Source organism: Streptopelia decaocto (assembly GCF_964273445.1).
Source record: "Streptopelia decaocto genome assembly, chromosome: 2".
Classification (NCBI taxonomy): Eukaryota; Metazoa; Chordata; class Aves; order Columbiformes; family Columbidae; genus Streptopelia; species Streptopelia decaocto.
Genome location: NC_138655.1, coordinates 157,971,098 through 157,992,100, shown reverse-complemented (window position 1 = coordinate 157,992,100; position 21,003 = coordinate 157,971,098). Strand labels below are relative to the sequence as shown.

At 37.5% G+C, this 21,003-nt stretch overlaps 1 protein-coding gene across 1 annotated transcript in view; it reads left to right on the top strand.

Annotated features, from left to right (window-relative positions):
* Positions 1 to 9,922: 9,922 nt before the first annotated feature.
* Positions 9,923 to 21,003, top strand: part of LOC309435883 (sodium channel protein type 5 subunit alpha-like) — a gene marked incomplete at both ends in the record, with an annotated part of 37,079 nt that continues 25,998 nt past the window's right edge. Inside the window, 6 exons of the mRNA XM_082044625.1 lie at positions 9,923 to 10,195; positions 12,811 to 12,929; positions 14,270 to 14,371; positions 15,423 to 15,551; positions 18,311 to 18,402; positions 20,653 to 20,859. Of these exons, the coding sequence (XP_081900751.1) occupies positions 9,923 to 10,195; positions 12,811 to 12,929; positions 14,270 to 14,371; positions 15,423 to 15,551; positions 18,311 to 18,402; positions 20,653 to 20,859 (922 nt within the window). The remainder of the gene's footprint in view (positions 10,196 to 12,810; positions 12,930 to 14,269; positions 14,372 to 15,422; positions 15,552 to 18,310; positions 18,403 to 20,652; positions 20,860 to 21,003) is intronic.

Genomic DNA, 21,003 nt, shown 5'->3' with positions numbered 1-21,003 from the left:
ATTTGTCATTTTATGGTTGCATTCAGAGCCATGTAATAAAAGGTGAGACTTCAAGAATAAACTGTGTTACCAAGATGGTGTCAGAAGTTCCGGAAATCTTTCAGAGATTGTGTGCTCATAGTATCTTTTGAGAAACATAAAATGCTTCAAAAATACTAATACTGTTTTTCAGAATACTAAGAAGAAACAGATGGAGTAACTTGAACTTCAGGCGCTGAGCTCATTTTCTGACTTAGTCAGTGTACATTAGGTGATTAGGCAAAAAGCTACGCTGTGTAACAATGCATTTAATGTGTACTTACCATTAAAGCTATTTCCTGTTATTCTGTAAGGCCAATTAGCTATTTACCAAATACCAAATTCCATGTCTGTGTGATTTCTTATTTCATCATGTAGCACGAAAAAAGGAAAATGGCAATCATATAAATTACTATCTTGGCAAATACATCAGGTACTTTACACTATTTGATTATTTTCTAAGAGGGATTGAGACACACCTATAGTTTATCTCTAGTATTTATTTGCCAGAGCCCTTAATTTTTTCTCACTGGCAGACTCATGCCTTTAGATATTTTGTGTAATATAATAGTTTATCTGTGTCTGTTGGTTTGGGGTCTTTTTGTATACCTAATATTTAGTTATTCTGCATTCTAACTATAACAAAGAAGATGTATTTCCCCACTACTTTTCTTTTTGCCTTCTGTACCATATCTCTCTTGTTATGGGGATATGATATTTTTTAAGATGTATTCCTGGAATCTCATCTAGGTCTTGAAATTAAGGAGAATCCGGAAGCTTCTGGCCAGCAGCTGAATTAATTCAGCCCACGATGGAGGCATTTGAGTTTGCATCATGATAAATACGTATGAATTATTTAGAGGTGGCTCTTACTGTGATATGTCAGAGGTTGTAGTATTTCCCAAATTGTGGGCCTGCCTCCCTCCCTGTCTGCCAGTTCAGGTTCCAGACAGGAGGGAGGATCACAAATTCTCTGAAGCTGCAGGTGTAGTAAACAGAAATCTCTGCAAATAAGTTTCATTGCAAGTGTATCCGATGCAACGCTTGAGTTACCAAAGAGTAGGAAATTTTATGGCTGAGCAATGAACCGCATCCATTACATAAATGTAAGAAATACCACTTATGAGCTCTAAGCACCAGGGTTAATAACTGTTATACTACTCTGAATATGCGTTTTAAAGAAATACTGTCCTATGAAAATCTGCTATCAGTTTTTGAACTGTGGCCGTATGTAAATAGAGCTAGGTAGGGATTAGAAAATGAAGGACTAATCTAATTAAACTGCAATGATTTTGAGTATTCGAGAAGGCCACAAGTGTTCATAAGTTGCTCGGATACTTAATTGTCCATCCTGTTAAATATATCTGTGCCCTTTTTTTAGTCCACATTTAACTATTTTCAACTTTCAGCTTTTGTTTGTTGGATTGAAGAGCTGTCTGCTATTAAAGTTCTCATTCATCTATAAGTTCTTATGAGGTGATCAAGTCAGGTCTCAACTTCTTATTTTAATGATTATGATGGAAACAATCACTGAATTTGCTGACTATTTTATCCCGTACCACATTTTTCAAAGATATTTACCTGAAAGACGTAATCAAGATGGTTTTGATTAGTTTGTCTTTTCAGCACGAGCTTGTGTCCCCAAAAAACTAAAGAGCTACACCCAGAATAGAAAGTGTACTTAGATTTTTTGTTGCATTTGGCATCAGTGCCTTGGAAAATTCAGTCACCAGGGACCATATTTGTGCAATTGTATCTATATGTTCCATTTTGCTGTCTTGTGGCTGTCCTGCAACAGGTCAGCTGAAGAGCCATGGTACCAAAAGCAGAAGAAGTTGCCCAGTGTTTAGTGATAATTCTATTTCAAGCTGAGGCGAGGAAACGGTGTGGTTCGTACCTTGAAAATTTGTGTCTGGCACTGTTGCTCTAGGACAGTGTGCAAGTTTGAGGGCTCAAGAGAAAATCAGATTCCTAACATAGAATAACTAGCGTTTTCTATTGAGGAATTCTTTCTGTCATGATATCACAGTTGCAGGTTACCCGATTCCAGAAAGTGGCATTAATGAGGAGGAACTTTATTTTTAAAGTTACTTGGAAGACTTTTTTCATTGTGTGTGGTAGTGAGGCAAAAATAACAGCTGATTTTCTCAATATCAGCTTTTTGCTGTGATTATGATTTGTGTTTATTTTTATTATGCCCAAAAGTATTCCTGTACTGTTCCTATCTTTAAAGAAGCTAAAAACATACCATACCTGTGCTCCATCTGACATGATTTCCATTCCCTGCTCTCCAGAGACAGAGATTTTGCCTTTGGGATAGTATTTTGATGTCCGCGTTCATACGTATTTGCTGTTATGTGCACAGTTGAATTCTCTGTGTTTTGGGGGGGGTTTCTGTGTGCAACTGGTTTGCGTTTGCTGATTCTAATGGAGGATCATTGGCATCACTGTATTTGTCTGAGACTCACGGTTGATGTCAACTCATGGGCAGCGAATCATAACCAGAAGGTGCAGTAAGCTCTGTAATTAGTGGTCGTGCTTTGTCTCTGTGAGAATCTTAACCTAAATTAAAGCAATCATAATATATTTGATATCAAATTCAATAGAGTTCTTCATCAGTGGATGCCATGATCTGGTTATGTGTTGTGCATGACTTTGTTTTGCAGGATCCATTTCTTGAAAATATGGAATCTCCTTCTTAGGCTTGAGTAGTTTTCCTTCCTACTACTATGGTTGAAGTTACTATATGTTTTTAGTGTTTAAGTAATATTGATTTTTCCATTGATTTTTTGATGAATGTATTTGTTTTCTCTCTGTAAAACACTTTTTATTTTACTTGAACTTCTTTGCATGTGTATTTTGTGAATAATACATAAGAAAGACTATTGAATAGGTCAGTATACATATTTCAGAATTAGATTCACAGATCTGTCAGTTGATGATAGTGACTTATTTGTTTGAAATTAAGTTCCATTCCCTTTTGTATCCGTCTGGTATCTTGTGTCCATCTTGTAATTTTAGCCAATTATAGAACTAGTATCCTAAAGATGCAGATGTATCTTAAAGCGGGGGGTAGTGAGATTAGGTTTTCAGCCATCTGAATTTCAGACTTCTCACAAATCGCAGGGGTTCCCTGATCAGTCAGCTGTTGAGGAAAGGCCCCAATCAGATTGGAAAAGGAGGGAAATCATGCTGATTTTCTTAGGGACTTAAATGATGGGAAAAATAGGAAGAGAAACCTTGTATGAACCCTTCTCCCTCTAAGCCAGAAGCACGTGTTGTGTGTCTGTTATCCCACTGAATACAGGAGACACAGATTTCCAGCATTATCCCACTGAGCATTTCTTTGTAGATCGAAGCCAGCAGATGGGGCGGCTGGATAGAATTTGAGGTTGGATTGTGCATAAACCACCAAATGCCTTGATATCTTCAATTACCATATGCATCTGATCAGTAATTTAAAGCCACATCTAGTGTTTAGAGTTATGGAGCAGACACAAGAGACATTTAATTATGCAAAAATCTGGGTTTTTTCAGCTCTTGACATCCACACACGCTTAGTCATTAGACTAATGCTGATGTACTAATGCTACCAAGAAAACATATTTTTCTTGTGCTCTGACAATAAAAAGGAAAAAGGAAGAGTGTTATACCCTGCAGTTAATGGAAGAGACATATCCCTGTCAAGAATATGATGACTAAATTTCTATAATGAACATAATGAATGAAACTGTGAAGAAAACAATGTTCTTCCTGTGAAGCAGACTTTCTGCCCCCTCCCTGCCTTTAAGAAACTGCCTTCCTCATAGGAGAAAATTTTACACAGTGACACAAGAAGAGTTACTTGTCCAAATGTTTTGCTCGTGGCTGCAAGCCCTAGGGCTTTCTTTTAACAGCTACAGATAAAAATCATGTTTTCTATGTCTTCCTCTTTTCTGCTTGTAAATACTAGAGCATGCAAAAAGGGCAGAAGGGGAGCAACTCTTTTCCCTCCTTTTATTTCTGTCTTTACTCCCTGTGCCCCATTTTTGACAGGGACAGATTGATGAAGAAGCTACAGCAGAAAAATATACATCCAGGTAAGGATCCTTCTTCTATGTAGTAGTACTAGCTGGTCGAGCATTATAAATGATGCTGCTTTTGACCGTAGCAGATATAGTGCCATTACAGAACAATGCTTTACTGGTCTTTCAAATTCTCTCTTAATTGAACTTGTCTCAAGTACATGCTATTGCTTTCTGGAAAAATAACTTACACTCAAAATGGCTTTTTGCTGTTTGCCTGACAGAACACTTAGTGTCTTTCTTTCTTTAAAACCATCTTTAGTTATTTCCTTTGCTGATGATGCCTATAAAGTTAAGTGTTTGCGCACCGTTGTTTTTCTGTTTGCATGCATTAGGGCTGCCTGGCTTTTAAGGACAGCGTAGTTCCTTTGGTAGAATTCTCCCAGCAAACCCATAGTAACTGTCTTATTGTCAGGAAAGATAATAGGAAAGATTTAGAATCTACTCAATAAAGATTAAAGTAATTTTTGGACAATAATGGATTCTGTTGATGTAACTCAAAGAGAAATAATTCACTTAGCAATAGGACTTACCACTAGTTTTTATTTGTTACTATCTGATACCTGTTGCTAGCAAGCTTTAGACATTACTTTTATTTTAATAAATATAACTGATTTCAGAGATGAGGATAAATGTTGTTGTTTTTATTTTGCTCAAACAAGGTTTGTATGTTTAAGTTATGGCATAATGTGATATTGAATGTGTTTTGGGCTCTGATCCTGCATATATGAGACAGAATATTTGACTGTGACGTTTTGTCTTTATAAGGTACAATGAACGTACATCATAGCCTGGGATTAATAAAAAATAGAAATTAAGGAATGAGAAACAGTAATATGTAAGTCGAATTTCTAACCAAAAGCTTCTAATGAAGGGTAAAAATTGTGCCAGTATTTAATGCATACTGGAAAGTTCATCTGGTTGAAACCTCAGAATAAAATACGAAGCAGGGCAGCTTTTGCTTTCATAGGTTTTTACATATATATTTCTGATTGAACAAAAAACCCCTCTTTCCTTTTAATAAATGTAACTGATTTCAACAGAAAGAAAATAATTGATTAATACTCAGGTGTTTATTCTTCAAAAGTATCACCCTGCACTTTTTCCTTTTTTTTACAGTGTTTTACAGTGAGATCACAAAATTTCCTTTATTTCCATCAGAAGAGCAACAAAGCTCCTCCCTCCATCCCTCCCCCAGCATCCCAGTACAAAAGAAAACTTACTGCATGGGCAGGATGTTCATTTAAGCAGAATAGTGAAGGTGAGAAAAGGAAGACGTTTTGTCTCTGAAGATACAAGCCAGCCAAAATTAGCTTAAGAAATCCGTGTGAAGGGTTTTTATTTTGAAGGGGATGTTGTAAGTATTTTGGTTTTGCCGAATATTTGTGTACTATGAAAAATCTCAGTTGCTAATTCTATTAATTTAAATCTATGCATGTTTGATCAAACTAGTCAGTGATGTATGTGTACATTGGAGTATATATATAAAAATATGTGCACACGTTTTTAAGTCTTAGATGTGGTTTTGGTTTAGGTACAGGTAGCATGTATATAAGAAAATGTGCCCTTAATGTAGAACTGCTATATTGCTGTAAACATGCAGCCCTTCCTTTAGTTTCCATGGGGCAATATAACATTTTACTAAATATTAATACATTTCTCATATTAATTGCTGACTACTTTTTGTCTTGTTGGTTTGTTATATTGGCTTATGCCCAGTAGTCTTCAAATTGCCTTTAGTACTACCTAACCTGAGCTGTACTTATCTTGAGATAGTGGAATTTCTTTACCTACACAAATCTGGAATGTTTTTCTCACAAAAATGCTGGTGAGTGATTTTTTTCGAGGTGTTTAAGCAACATACAATCTAGCCTGTTGCATTCTTTTCTGGAGGTAATGAGTGAATAGATTTAATTGTATTATGTTGCTATTGTGAATAACTTTTTATATTATACCTGTTAAAACAAACAAACGAACCCCATACTGGTAGTTACTTATCCGAACACAAAGTTTTGGTTGGGGTGGGGCTGGGGGGTGAGTGGGAATTGGAGAGTGGGCCAAGTGCTGGGTGGAAGAAATGTCCATGTAATTAGAAACAGCAGTAGTCCAATAAAATATCCAAGTTTGATTTTACAAGGAACTAAAATCTGTTATCTGTTATCTAAAATCTGTTCCAGCAGGACAGGGAACTGCTGGAGAGAGTCCAGCGCAGGGCAACAAAGATGCTGAAGGGAGTGGAGCATCTCCTGTGTGAGGAAAGGCTGAGGGAGCTGGGGCTCTGGAGCTGGAGAAGAGGAGACTGAGGGGTGACCTCAGTAATGTTGATAAATATGTAAAGGGTGAGTGTCAGGAGGATGGAGCCAGGCTCTTCTCGGTGACAACCAATGATAGGACAAGGGGTAATGGGTACAAAGTGGAACACAAAAGGTTCCACTTAAATTTGAGAAGAAACTTCTTCATGGTGAGGGTGGCAGAGCCTGGCCCAGGCTGCCCAGGGAGGTTGTGGAGTCTCCTTCTCTGCAGACATTCCAACCCGCCTGGACACCTTCCTGTGTAACCTCATCTGGGTGTTCCTGCTCCGGCAGGGGGATTGGGCTGGATGAGCTTTTGAGGTCCCTTCCAATCCCTGACATTCTGTGATTCTGTGATTCTGTGAAATAGTTTGCCCTTTATTTTTTCAGTTCCAGGTGCTCCAAAGAAATATTGAGTGGGTGGCTCTTGAAAAGGGAACACACAGAAAAAATTTGAAACTCAGAATTGTTTATAATACGTGCTAGAACTACATTGAAACACAAACAAGAACATTTTCCTGTTTATGTTCCTGCTAGTTTTCCTATCTTATACTTCGGAAACTTCTCCTCAAGATAGCCCCTTACTGATTTTGATAGTATTTTACTGAGCAGTTCTGTTAGTTTAAAATCCCTTTATGGACCATAGAGTATCTTGTGGTCAATAGTTTGATTGGTGTTACCTTCCTGCAGATACAATAAAAGGAAATTCAGGGAGCTGAAATGAGTTTTGAAATTCACATAAATGGCACCAAATTAAGGAGTTACATAGAAGGCTTGAATTTGTATTTTAATTGTGTAAATCCGTTAGCATCTTCAGTGATTAGTCATTACCCCAGTGAGCATTTTGTAATTTGTATCTCTGAAACACTGTATAATTGGCAGTACTTTGCTCTTCTGGAGAAAATTGGCCTAAATGATAGCTTTTATCTTAAGAAATTTTTATAGATAATTGTACTATAGTAGTCCCCATGTGTCCATTTCATTTAATGGCTTGATGTTCATCCTCTTCTAATACTTTGGAGATAATTTTTTCAGTAAATTTCATCAGTATATCTGGAATTCCTTGGGTTTTGACATGAAAAGATGGTGTCATTTTCACAGTACCTGAAGTCAGCCTTAAGTTAGACTAACCTAAAACTGTAGCTGTATACACTGAATTCAGTTCATCTCAATATAAGAAACAGAAGAAATTTCCATTTCGATTTTTTAAAGAAATAAGAATTTGAAGGCATATTTTTGTATCTCTGATGCTGTAGAAAGTGGTCCTTTAGTAACTGAAGGTCCCACCGGTGGAATTTTATCTCTTACTGCTGGACCACTTTTTGCTATAGGACCAGAGGTATCAAAACCTATTGTAGGTTTTGCAAATCTCAGTTTAATTTAAATTGAAATTTCTTACCTATCATGTACTGGAAATTAAGAGTCTGGGATTCTAGCCTTGTGTTTGCCTTCAGCATCATGCTTTAGGTAGTATTCAGTTAGGATTTCCCCACACTAACTCGTATTTACACACCCAAGTTTGTTCTCCCAGGTTCTAGAAGACACCCCGTTCAGTAGTGCTTAAGCTGACTTCTGAGAACACTTTTCCTGTAGCTTCCCCACCAGAATCCTTTACTGGGGACACTTTTCCATCCAATGCAAAGACCAAAATTATTTCTAAGGGTAACACTTTACCTCACTGTCTTGACTTAAAATTTCAGCTAGTTCAGCAGCATATGGTGGGGTGGTTGAGTTCAGCTGAGCTTCAAGAATTTCAAGTAGTCGCTCTGTCTTTTCAAAAGCTTTTAGTCCTCTGTATTGCAAAGATTTTTCTTCAGTCACATCTTCTTAGCTTCTTGTTTCCCAACCTAAGTCACAATCTGTAAGTTCCTGGCAGCTGATGAAAGGCCAAGAAGTCTGTTGTTCCACATGAGCCCAAGTATATTTCTGTTACAGGTCTTCAGAAAAAGTCCCTTCACGTTGTCTGTGAATGTTTGTCCAATTATGACTTCTAGTCACTGCTGCTGAAGGGGATGTGTAGGGTTTTATTTGCTCTTGATCGTTGCTTTTGACAGATTCAACTTTCGTGGGTTTTTGGAAATTCAGCTCCCAAATCCTTAATACTAAAGCGATGTTTATATTTACTAAAACAATTTTCTTTGCATCATTTGTTACAGCCAATGTAGTTGCATAAAAGCTTAGTGTCTCTGTTGTCCTTAAAAACACTTTGAAGATAGAATTAATCTTCTTAGAATTATTACAAATTAAAAAAAAAAAAACAACAACAACACAAAAAGAGCATGTTGATTTTCACTTTATCTTTTTGACCTTTCCATTGGAAATGGGTCTGTGTGGTTTTTCAAAGCAACAGTTCTTCAGTTATATACTTCTAATTTGTTATCTTGGTAAATTTTGACCTCTGAGTTGTGATCCCTGAGCAGGTCTAAACTTGTAAAGTCCCAGAAAAGGAAAAAAAAAGAACAAAAAGAAATCCCCTAAACCAATATAAAATCATTGCACAATCATTCTGGCTCTAGGCAGTTGCATATTTTTTAAAAAAGAAATATATCTATGCATTTAAAGAAGAGAGCTGTAATTATTAGAGAGTACTGATCTCTAACACGGTCCCCAAAGCTAAAGTAGGACGGCTGGACTTTGGGCAATCAAAAATGTAGAGTGATTTATAGACTTGTTGGTGGCCAAAGGTGTTTGTTAGATCGGAGCAATTGGTTTTGACACGAGTCTCACACGACAAGTCATCCTGGAATGGGTCAAAATCTTATTCATCTTTTGTGGATGAGAACTGCAGTCCTATAAGTTGCTGTCATCTACAATTAATGTCGTAAATTCAAGCCAAACATTGTTAGTAACCAAGTACTTAAGAGTGATTTGCCTTACGCCACTTCAGTGCTTCTCATTACCTTGCCGCCCTTCCCCTTTGTCAATGATTTAAAGTCAAGCAGAATAATTGAAAACAAATTATTGAAGGTACTCTGCTAATCCCCAGACGAGTGGTGCTATTGGTGAATATGTGAGAAGGTGAAGTTTCTTTGTAATATTTACCTTTTTCCAGGCTGGCACGGGAGGCAGAATGGACCCACATCTGTCGGCATGGATAAACAAGTCGATGACTTGGATCAAAATCCCAGTAGTTAATAGTGATTAAATTGGTTTCCTCTGATATGTGGGAAAGAGTGGTTATTAAACAAACAGACATAGCCAAGATCTCCAGAAACAGCAGACGCTTTACTGCAGAGCCACAAAGCATTAATTAACCTGCAACCTTCTAGGAGAGCCTCATCTTCCTATTGACATGCAGTTATGAGGAGGGTGATACCAGACTGACTTGATTATTTGGTTTGTAGTTGTTCTTTGTGGTGTCTTTAGGTTGTTTACATTCTGCAAAACAGTCAGTGGGTATGGAGCATCGTGAGGGTTGATCAGTACAGAAATGGTTTATCTAATGGGTATTAGTTTTAAGTTGTATATTATTTCTGTTATTTTCTAATTGTCAATAGCTTTCTCTCTTAAGTTACTTCTAGCACTGGAAGCAAACATAAAGAAAGAAAAATGGATTCCTTTATTTGGCCATCAGAAACTCACAGCTTTCGACGTTTTACCCCTGAGTCCTTGGCAGCGATCAAGGACAGAATTGCTGAGAAAAAAGAGCAGCAAGCCAAAGTTGACCAGGAGAATAAAGACAAAGGAGTTGAAGAAGACAAACCTACTCCTCAGCTTGATCTGAAAACCTGCAAAAAACTGCCATCTCTGTATGGGGATGTTCCTGCGGAGCTCATTGGGGAACCCCTGGAAGATTTTGATCCATACTACAGTGATCACCAGGTTAAAACTTTCAAAAGCAATTTTTAAAAATTTAATTTTGTCCACTGAACTCTTAAGAGACAGTAAAAGCTCTCTTCAGGGGATGCTGGGATTTGATTGTTCTGTAGACAGATATTCGAACATTACTAACGTATTTTGGGGTGGGAGTGCTAAGGTGTGCTCCACATTATGTAATGTGAAGGCATTTTACGTTCCAGTCAACAATCAGAATTAATTATGAAAAAAGGATACATTTGATGCATTTTGATAGGAAAGATGGTCCAGGATAACTGATGCCTTATTTTCCAGAGCAGTTTCTATGATGTGTGAGGGGCTGAACTCACTCTAGTTTAAACAGTACCTGTCAAAGAGTAGATGAGTGTACTGGAATTGCTCACTTACTGCAGATGCTTTTGCTGAATTACAAATATTATCCAAATTAGGGGAGACATAGGTGAGATATTCCCAGTACTCCGTGTACCAAAACCATATATTCTCATTATATAAATTAATTTTCTGTTATGTCATGTCTCATCAGTTTTGTTAATTTTACCATATTTATATTGCATATACTCTGTGCTATTGCGAGGTGTTTTGTGTTGTTGCCTATAGGAGTGTGTAAGGTAGATGCTCTGGGAATCCATTCAAAATGAAAGATCTATTTTGTGACTGGGGACTTGACCTGAAGAGCAGAAGGTTCCATGCATGTTGCTGTCTTTTCTGTATACCAGAAAGTCACTGGAATGTAGTAGTTTAACTAGAGAACGTGTTAAAACCTTTGTTCTTCCAGAGATTGTTTATTTTTTTTTTTCTCAAAGAGATTTTTTTTTTTTCTTTTTTTCCTCAAAGTTATCTAAGTGTTATTCTTGATGAAGAGAAACTAAGGCTGATATATTTGAACAAATGTGGTTTAACCTGGCTGGCAGCTAAACAAGACACGCAGCCATTTGCTCACCTTCCCCCCACAGTGTGAAAGGGCAGAGAACTGGAAAAAGTAGAACATATGGATTGAGATAAAGGCAGTTTAATAAGTAAAGCAAAAGCCTCACACACAAGCAAACAAGGAATTCAGCCACCACTTCCCATGGGCAGGCAGGTGTTCGGATGTCTCCAGGACAACCAGGCTCCATGATATATAACTGACTTGAGAAGACAAATGTCATCACTCCTAGCATCCCCCTCCTTCCTTCTTCTTCCTCCAGCTTTTTATATGCTGAGCATGATGTCATATGGTGTGGAATATCCCTTTGGTCCCTGGGGTCAGCTGTCCCGGCTCTGTCCCCTCCCCGCCTTTTGATCACTCCCTGCCTTCTCGTGGGCAGTGTGAGAAGCTGAAAAGTTCCTGACTGCTCAGCAACAACCGAAACATCAGTGTGTTATCAATATTATTCTCATACTCATTCCAAAATGGAGCACTGTATCAGCTACTATACCAGACCAATGGCATCCTGGGGTGGATTAGAAGGGGGGTGGTTAGTAGGTCAGAGAGGTTCTCCTGCCCCTCTACTCTGCCCTGGGGAGACCACACCTGGAATATTGTGCCCAGTTCTGGGACCCTCAGTTTAAGAACAGGGAACTGCTGGAGAGAGTCCAGCGCAGAGCCACGAAGATGATTAAGGGAGTGGAGTATCTTCCTTATGAGGAAAGACTGAGGGAGCTGGGTCTCTTGAGCTTGGAGAAGAGGAGACTGAGGGGTGACCTCAGTAATGTTGATAAATATGTAAAGGGTGAGTGTCAGGAGGATGGAGCCAGGCTCTTCTCGGTGACAACCAATGATAGGACAAGGGGCAATGGGTATAAACTGGAACATAAAAGGCTCCACTTAAATATGAGAAGAAACTTCTTCTCAGTGAGGGTGCCAGAGCCTGGCCCAGGCTGCCCAGGGAGGTTGTGGAGTCTCCTTCTCTGCAGACATTCCAACCCGCCTGGACACCTTCCTGTGTAACCTCACCTGGGTGTTCCTGCTCCAGCGGGGGGATTGGGCTGGATGAGCTTTCGAGGTCCCTTCCAATCCCTGACATTCTGTGATTCTGTGATACTAGGATGAAAATTAACTCTGTCCCAGTCGAAACCAGGACAAGACAGTTACAAAAAATATAGTGAATTGTGGTTTTGATTTAAGGGATTTCATTTTTACTTCATGTGGCAAAAGTCCTGAGCTGCATGGACCTTAAGGTGGCTTAGAGAGGATTTACAGTTTTATTTGATAATTCAGAGGTATTTCAAAATAAAAATTTTGACTGGACAGGATTCTGGCAATCTTACACAATGTATATTTTGTAAAGAATATTTTGTAGCCTATAACACTACCCAAGAGTCAGGTACTTTTGAGTGTGATTAACACCATTATTGCAATCCTAGAATAGTATCCCTTAATTACTTTGACCAAGTGAATATGGTCACTTGCTTTTCAAATTCATTTCCATTACTACCTCTTCCTCACAGGCAATAATGAACTGGTGTCTTTCAAATCATAGTATCATCAAATCACAGCTCCAATTAAGAATACAGGAAAGCTTTATTCTTGATTGCAGTTATATATATTTCTAGATGCAGATATGAAAAGCTAAACTTTTAATTTTGGGGGGACAATTTTCTTTCATTAAAATATTTCACATGATTTTTTTTTTTTGTAGACTTTTATGGTGATAAATAAAAGGAGGACTATTTTCCGCTTTACTGCCACGCCTGCCTTGTGTATATTTGGTCCTTTTAATCCAGTCAGAAAAGCAGCAATTAAAATTATCATCCATTCATATCCTTTTCTTGGTTTATCTTGCTTCAGTTTTAAAAGGTACTGTGCCATTTTCTGTGGTTCATATTAATGTAAATGTAAACTCATGCGGCTGTGATAGAGATTTTTAAAACAGTTATATTGAATCTTGTTTCACAATAGCCGAGATATTTACATGGTGTTGGTACAAGTAAAAATGTCAAAAAGCTCATATTTTAAGTCAGATTTGCAGATAGTTTTATGAAACAACATTTAGAGGACACTGTTATTTTAGCCCTTTTCTGGAGGTTTTTCTAAATATCTACTGTGGTGACAAGCTTGAAAAAACAAGGAAACAAACCAAACAAAACCACCACAAACCAATGACTCTCTAGCTATTAAAACATGAAGGATGTGATTTATGGCAATGCTGTGCCGAGGGTGTCTGATGTTATCCTAAGAAAAGTATTTCATGCTCCCATTTAGAAAGTTCTGAAGAGCACCCGTTTTTCATATTTTTGCAATGGGGTTTGAAGAATGGAAAAATGTGAAGGATTGCAGGTGCAAAACCATAGGCTGAGTAGTTCGTGCTCTTTCTGCAGAACATCTGTCTTCATTTGGAATTGACTAATTTGTAGAAATAGATCCTTTTATGAGAACTTATGGCTGATTTTGAATGTGTATTCCTGCTATTAGATATCACTAAATTTGCTGTTCAGTTTCAAATAAACCCTAAATGTAAGGACAATGTTTATTTTAAAGAAAATCTCCCTTTCATTAGGGAACAAGTGAACTTTCATGAAAGGGTATTTTTTCTTGTGTATGTTTTCATCACCTGCCATATTAAATAAGAAAGTTTTCGGAACTCATTGCAGAGCAAAGTTGTCTCTTCTAAGAATGTATATATGGATTCCCAGTTTCAAATCACACTGGTTATTGATAATTAAGCTTTTTAATCTGGTTTTCCTAGGTGTAAAACCCCTAGTTATTTCAGGGTTGTTGCCCATTTCTCTTTATTCCATGCTCCTGCTGGGAAGAAATTGAGGTTTCTAAAGTTTCAAATAACAGTAGACAGCAGAGGACTCAGATTTTTTCCAGTTGTTTATGTTTCTCATCTCTTCTGTTAAACAGATTATGTCCCACTAGTGTCCTCACTTCCAAATCGATCTCCACATGGAGATAATTATTGTTATTTTGAAATTAGGATGTTTACCCAGCTGAGCAGAAGTTTGATCTGACATCAGTTTCTTCAGAAAACACATGAGAAGTCCTGAGCATATTGAAAACCAAAGTAATTATTTGAAAAGCTGTATGTGGTTTTGTGTGTAAATCAGCAACTTTTGTGAACTTTATTGTTTTATAATATAGCACTTTTTCCTTAGCTTATTATTCACGTTATTTGTTGGCTTTATTACATGTACTGTGGTGCTCAATTGTGTTTCCATGGCTGTGAATAAGCTTCCAGATGCACTCAACTGGGCTGAGTAAGTATCTCAGTTGCCATTTGTTCCCTCTTTTTCTAAGGATAGTAACATGCCAGACCAAAAAATTTAAATAATGTGGTAATCTAATTCTGGGGCTTGAAAATTCTCAGACAGACCTCTGAGGAAGATTCAGGATTATTATTATTATATCACACAGTCTTCTATAGAGCTTCAGTGCCTTTTCTTAGAGGCTTACACCATATGCCCTTTTCTCAATGTTGGCTAATTTTGCCATCTGATGTAACACAGAAAGCTACCCCATTTTTCCTTTTAAAGATTAAGCCTTTTAGAGACTGTGCAGCAGGATTCTAACTGAATAACTCTCATTCTAAGGCAATAACCTGAATGGCTGTTATGGCCAACTCATGCAAAAAGGATAGATGGGTGAATATTCATTCAATTTTTTCTTGCTGTTTTCTGGGAACACCCGAGTTCAGTTCACATTAGGAAACCATCTATTTATAATGTCATGTTACCTTTTGTAATCTGTATCCAGTGTAACTTGAGTCAATGTTCTGGAATTAAACCTTGAAGATGTGTCTGGGGCCTCAGAGGTCCTATAATTTTAATTCCACTTATATTGTGGTAAGCATGGTGGTAATGATAGCTTAATTTTATGTAGCATTTCTTTTAGTGATAAAGTTTAAAGAATCAACATACAAAATGTGCAAACTTTACAGATTAAAATAAATCTTTGCTGTTATTTTCCTCCAAAAATGTTGAGGCTTTGAAGTTTTCCAGCCTGCTTTAGATCATAAACACAGTCTTAAAATCTTTTCGTAAGGGAATGTGAGGTATTCATCCAGAAATAGCATGATATGTTTAGGTGAACATTTGTGAATAGAGATCCACATGGAAATCTTACTGAAATTCAGGAAGGCATCACCTTATACCCACAATGTTTCTGAAAGTAATATAAACTGTCCTATTTTCCTTCACATTTTCTACCTTCATCTCCATTCAGTGACTAAATCACAGAGAAGGCAGGAATATGCCTGAATCTCATTTATATTTTTATTTCTATAAATTTAATATACACTTTCCTTCTCAGATATCTTTTTACTGCCATATACACTGGAGAAATATTGATAAAAGTATTAGCAAGAGGACTTTTTTGGAATGAATTTACCTTTCTTCGAGATCCATGGAACTGCTTGGATCTTTTTGTTATTGTCGTAACGTAAGTAAAACTCAGTTGTTCTTTTACACTCAAGAGACAAACATGCAGATGAAATGCTGTTTGATATTGAAGTTCTTTAGAGTGGTGGGCATCCTACCTGCTGAAGAGTAACTGTGGTTCAATCACCCTTCGCATATCTGCAAAGTGAAAAATAGTCCTAGACCTTAAAGCAAGACCTAAATGCAAAGCTCATCTTAGAGCTGTTTGGTTATTCTCAGTTTAGTATGTATTTAAATTTTGTTAAGAGGCGATTGCTTAGCCAGCCAAAAGCAAGCATGTATTTTCTTAGTCGTACTCTAGATCAGATGAAACTCATTTGAGAAGGATCCAAAGTGGGTCACAAGGTGTTGAATGACATGGCGATAAATAGCAGATGAAATCCCAAGACTGATAGTGATGCTTAAGGAAAAACAGACCTAGCTTGCCATAGGCAGTTATGGGCTCTGAAATAGCTTCTACTTGTTGGGAAGGTGATGCTGGAGTTAAAATAGACAATCATGTGAAAACAGCACTTCAGTTTGTAATCTTGGTCAGAAAAGGAGTTAGAAAATGAGGGCACTATGGGTAAGAAATAAAGAAGCAGAACACAGATTTATTTCACTGTGTGGCCTGTATTTTTCTTCAGGACTATATGTAGTTTTGCTCCTGACATCTCAAAAGATGACAGAATTAAAAAATATACAGACAAGATGTACATATTTTATTCCACATAATAAAGAATCTAAATAGAGTAGAACTCTCATAAAAAATACAGAGCAGGAAAATGGTTGAAGTCTGCGGCAGGGAGCCAAAAAATAATAAATAATTTATTTTTTTCTCCTACAATGAGAGCTAAGGGCACCAAATGAAGTGTCAGATGACAGAATAAAAAAGAAGGGAGTAGTTTTTCATACTACATGTAGGCATATTCCCATAGGAGGTTGTGGATGCCAACATCTCAGTTGCATTCAGAAGACATCTGGACAAAATCCTGGGTGAAAACACATCAGGGTTATTTTAAACACAAAGATACTGTATCTTGTTCAGAAAGTCCCTGAGCTATAAACTTGCTGGAAGAATTAAATCTGGGAAGCATCACTGCCTTGATTCTAAAATCCCCTGAAAGCATCTGTTGTGGGTCATTCTTGAAGTCCAGATGAATCGCTGCTGTGGTCAATATTAAATTTGTATCAAAACCAACTTGCCAGGTGGACAAGGAATGAGGAAGAAACCAAGTCAGAATTTGCATCTCAAATATAGAATGTTAATCTGGAAAGCAAAATAGTCTTGCTTGCAGCAGTGAACAGATTCCCTCATGCCCAGACTCCGAGCTTTCAAACCAAATCTCTGTCATTTAGTATTTCTGAATAGTTTTCCTTAAGCTCCTTTTCTGCCACATCCACCTTTCTACAGAGTAGAGTGTATCATGCCTGTGATTTGAAGAAAATCCCCTTGAAGATCAACCAGCTGTTCTTTTTCCTTTGGGGCAGTTTTACGTTGCTGAACACGCTAAAATCTGCCGTCCTAAAGTCTAAGATTTTTTTTGTACTCTTCATCTTGCTACCTTCTCTCTGGGTCTTAAACTCTACCATCTTATGGGCTCTGTACCAAAGGCTACATCAACTGTCATATCTCTGACTGTTTTTGCCTTGTTTGTAAATAACAGATTATGAATTCAGATGTCTTTGCACACCGATACATGTATATTAACAAAGTATTCTTATGGGTAATCTATAAACCACTAAGGAGCTTACATATTGTTAATCATCAGTGGCTATCAATTAGTCCAACAGCTGTATGAACAATTTGATTTTATGGTCCTGCTTCCCTACCCATACTCTTAATTCATGTTCAAGCAGATATAAGCACTTTGCAATTTAGTACCTTCTGGGTTTTTGGGGTCCTATCATGCAATCAATAAAAGTATTTGGAAATTAATGGTTAAGTTATTACTTAAAGTATTTGAGAATTTGTTAATCTTACAGGTCAGATAAACCCCCAGCGTTCTGATGTATTGCTGAGAAAGTTATGCTTGAGTGGGAGGTTGCCCAGATCACCTCCAGAGGTCCTTTCCAACTGATGTTTCTCAGATGCTGTTATTGAGACTTTATTTTAAGCAATTCTGTTACTAGTTATGACCTTGTCATAAGAAGAGTCACAATTCATGTCCATTCTGACAGTCTTATAAAATCTGGGGTAACCTGTTAAATATAAAATGCCGTGTAGAACATGCAACTCTTAAAATCCTAATTTTCTGAAATTTTCAAATTGTTGAAATGACTAAATTGAAACTAGTTTCAATACTCAAGTTCTCAGCTGACTGTTAAATAACAGTTAGAAAGACAGCCATGTAGTACAGAATTAACATATTATAATCCTAGTTTTGCTCGGCTCCCTTCTCCTAAAGTATATATTGCATAGTTCTGAGGTAGCCACATCATGTACTTTCATGTGGTCTAAATCAGGTTAGTCTCAGTATGAGAAGGTGTGGTTGTGACATTGAAGGTTTATGTTTGACATTTTGATGAGTAAGCACTTCAAAAGTTAAGCATCCAAATCCACACTAAGTAAAAACCTGCCATGTTTCTTTTCAAAGGTAGTATTCAAAAGTCCCATTATTTTATATAGATATCTAGATATTCTTAACTTTAGACAACTACCTTAGGACGTATTTGACCTATTTATTTTCTGTAAGTTACTCGTTACTGTGTGTTCAGTATACTCATGCTCTGAAAAGCCAGATCTTTGTCATTCAGGTATATGGTGCTTTAATTTTATAGGTATGTTACTATTTATGAAGGTCCGGGCAAGGTTGCAGCTCTTCGAACTTTCAGAGTACTGAGGACTTTGAAAGCTATTTCAGTAATACCAGGTAAGGAACAACATATCTTACCAATTTTCTCCCTGCTTCAGCACTGTGCTATTTCTAATTCCTCTCCTGTTCTTGTCTTCGGTTTTCTGGTCACTTTTTGTGATGGTTAATGGGATCTCAAGGTCTGACAGTTTTGCATTTTGTAGCAACTCTCAGCAGTATCCTAACATAATTTTTTAATCATCTTTCCTCAAAATTATTTTGACACAGGCAAATGTTTATATTTTCTTCTTTTTCTATCCCATCACTAATGTTCAATTTTACTTTGCCCCGTGCCACCCTATTCAATATGTTGTCTTAACATAATGATGGCTATACCAAAATATTTCTGGTTTCACATTGTACTTCCTTAGCTCAGTCTTCTATGGTTTATTTCCCAGAATGCAGACTTCACGATATTTCAGGGTTACATTGATTTCTTTACTGACCACAGCTGCAGTATGGACTGAGCATAATACCTTCATCAATAGTATTTTGCATATGCTGTCCACATCATAGAATCATAGAATAATTTCAGTTGGAAGAGACCCTCAGGATCACTGAGTCCAACTATAACCTAACCTAACTCTAGCACTAAACTATGTCCCTAAGAACCTCGTCTAAATACCTTTTAAACCCCTCCAGAGATGGTGACTCCACCAGTTCCCCAGGCAGTCTGTTCCAATGCCCAATTTTTGTAAGCTGTGCTGCTACTTAGGATACCAAAGTAAGAATTACGTATTCTAACTGCAAAAACTCATTTGAAAATCTATAAATGACTATACATCCCACTTTCATTATATATAGTAACTTTACTATTTCTATGTAATTACAAACATATCTTTGATTTTGCTATGGAATTTTAACAGTAATCAAACATAGGACATGTTTAATTTTTAATGTCAAAACCATTTGTCCATACTTTCCCTTTCATATTCACCTTGGAGAACAGATGTTAAATGTAACTTTACTTTTTTCTTATGAAAGACTTCTGGAAAAATCCTGGATAACACTCTCTGCTGATGTCATATTTCAAATTCATTTATTCTGCCAGAATATTGGTCTTCAGTTTATATATAACCCATTTTCACAGAATTGCAGAATGGATGAAGTTGGAAGGGACCTCTGGAGATCATCTGGTCCAACCCCCTGCTCAAGCAGGGTCACCTGGAGCTGGTTGCCCAGGACCATGTCCAGATGGCTTTTGAGTATCTCTAAGGAGGGAGACTCCACAACCTCCCTGGGCAACCTGTGCCGGTGCTCAGTCACCCTCACAGTGAAATAGTGTTTCCTGATGTTCAGAGGGAAACTCCTGTGTTTCAGTTTGTGCCCATGGCCTCTGTTCCTGTCAGTGACCAGCACTGAAAAGACCCCGGCTCCATCCTCTTTGCGCCCTCCCTTCAGGTTTTTATATTTGTTCACAAGGTCCCCCATGAGCCTTCCCTTCTCCAGGCTGAACAGTCCCAGCTCTTTCAGCCTTTTCTCTTGATAGAGGTGCTTCAGTCCCTTCGTCATCTTTGTGGTCCTTTGCTGGACTCTCTCAATTATGTCCATGTCTCTATTGTACTGGAGAGCCCAAAACTGGACCCAGTACTCCAGGTGTGGCCTCACCAGTGCTGAGTAGAGGAGAAGGATCACCTCCCTTGACCTGCTGGCCGTGCTCTACCTAATGCAGCCCAGGACACCATTCACCTTCTTTATGGCAAGCGCACATTGGTGGCTCATGTTCATCTTGGTGTCCACCAGAACCCCCAGGTCCTTTTATGCCCAGCTGTTTTCCAGCTGGGTGGTCCCTAACACATATTTATTCCCTCCCTTGTCATAAATATTTTGTTGCTTTTAAACTGCTGACATCTGTAAGGCCTTATGTTCTAAGAGAGAATTCCCTGAGGTCAGCAGAAGCTGTCCTTTATGGTAATATGTATTTGACACAATGTGAAGTGCTTGATTGATGTTAATCAAGCACAGAAATCTGTTAATATTCATTAGAGCTCCTAAGAGTTTGCTTAGATGCCATCTTAATTTAGAATTTTCATGTTATAAAACTTAGTGTTAGAATGAAGTCAAAGCCAAGTAATTTATCACTCGGAAATTTAAGTAAAAATACTTTACTCATGCATATGCTTTATTTTACCTCATTTAATACTCTGAAGTCAAAAAAACATTTACACTGATTGTTTTTAAAATACTTGCAACTGTTGTATATTTCCTATGGGAACACTATTGCATTCCTCTTCTCATTTTGCATATCATTGAATCTTATTTTTCTAGGTCTGAAAGTCATCGTAAATTCACTTATTGAATCCGTTAAGAAACTTACTGATGTATTGATTTTGACTGTTTTTTGCTTGAGTATATTTGCCCTAATAGGCCTCCAGCTTTTTATGGGCAATTTAACAGCCAAATGTGTCCTCAATAATACAATATACAATGAAACGTTGTGTAAGGATGCCAAGATATATTTACCAAGCGAGGAAGGTAAATTTTATTCTTTTCTCCCTTTACGTAATCTGTTTATCTGCCTATGTACGTCTTGTTTTTTCACAGAGATGTTAAAATATAGTTGCATGTATTTCTCACACAAAGGTAGGTCCTTCCATTTGCACACATAGCAACATGAAA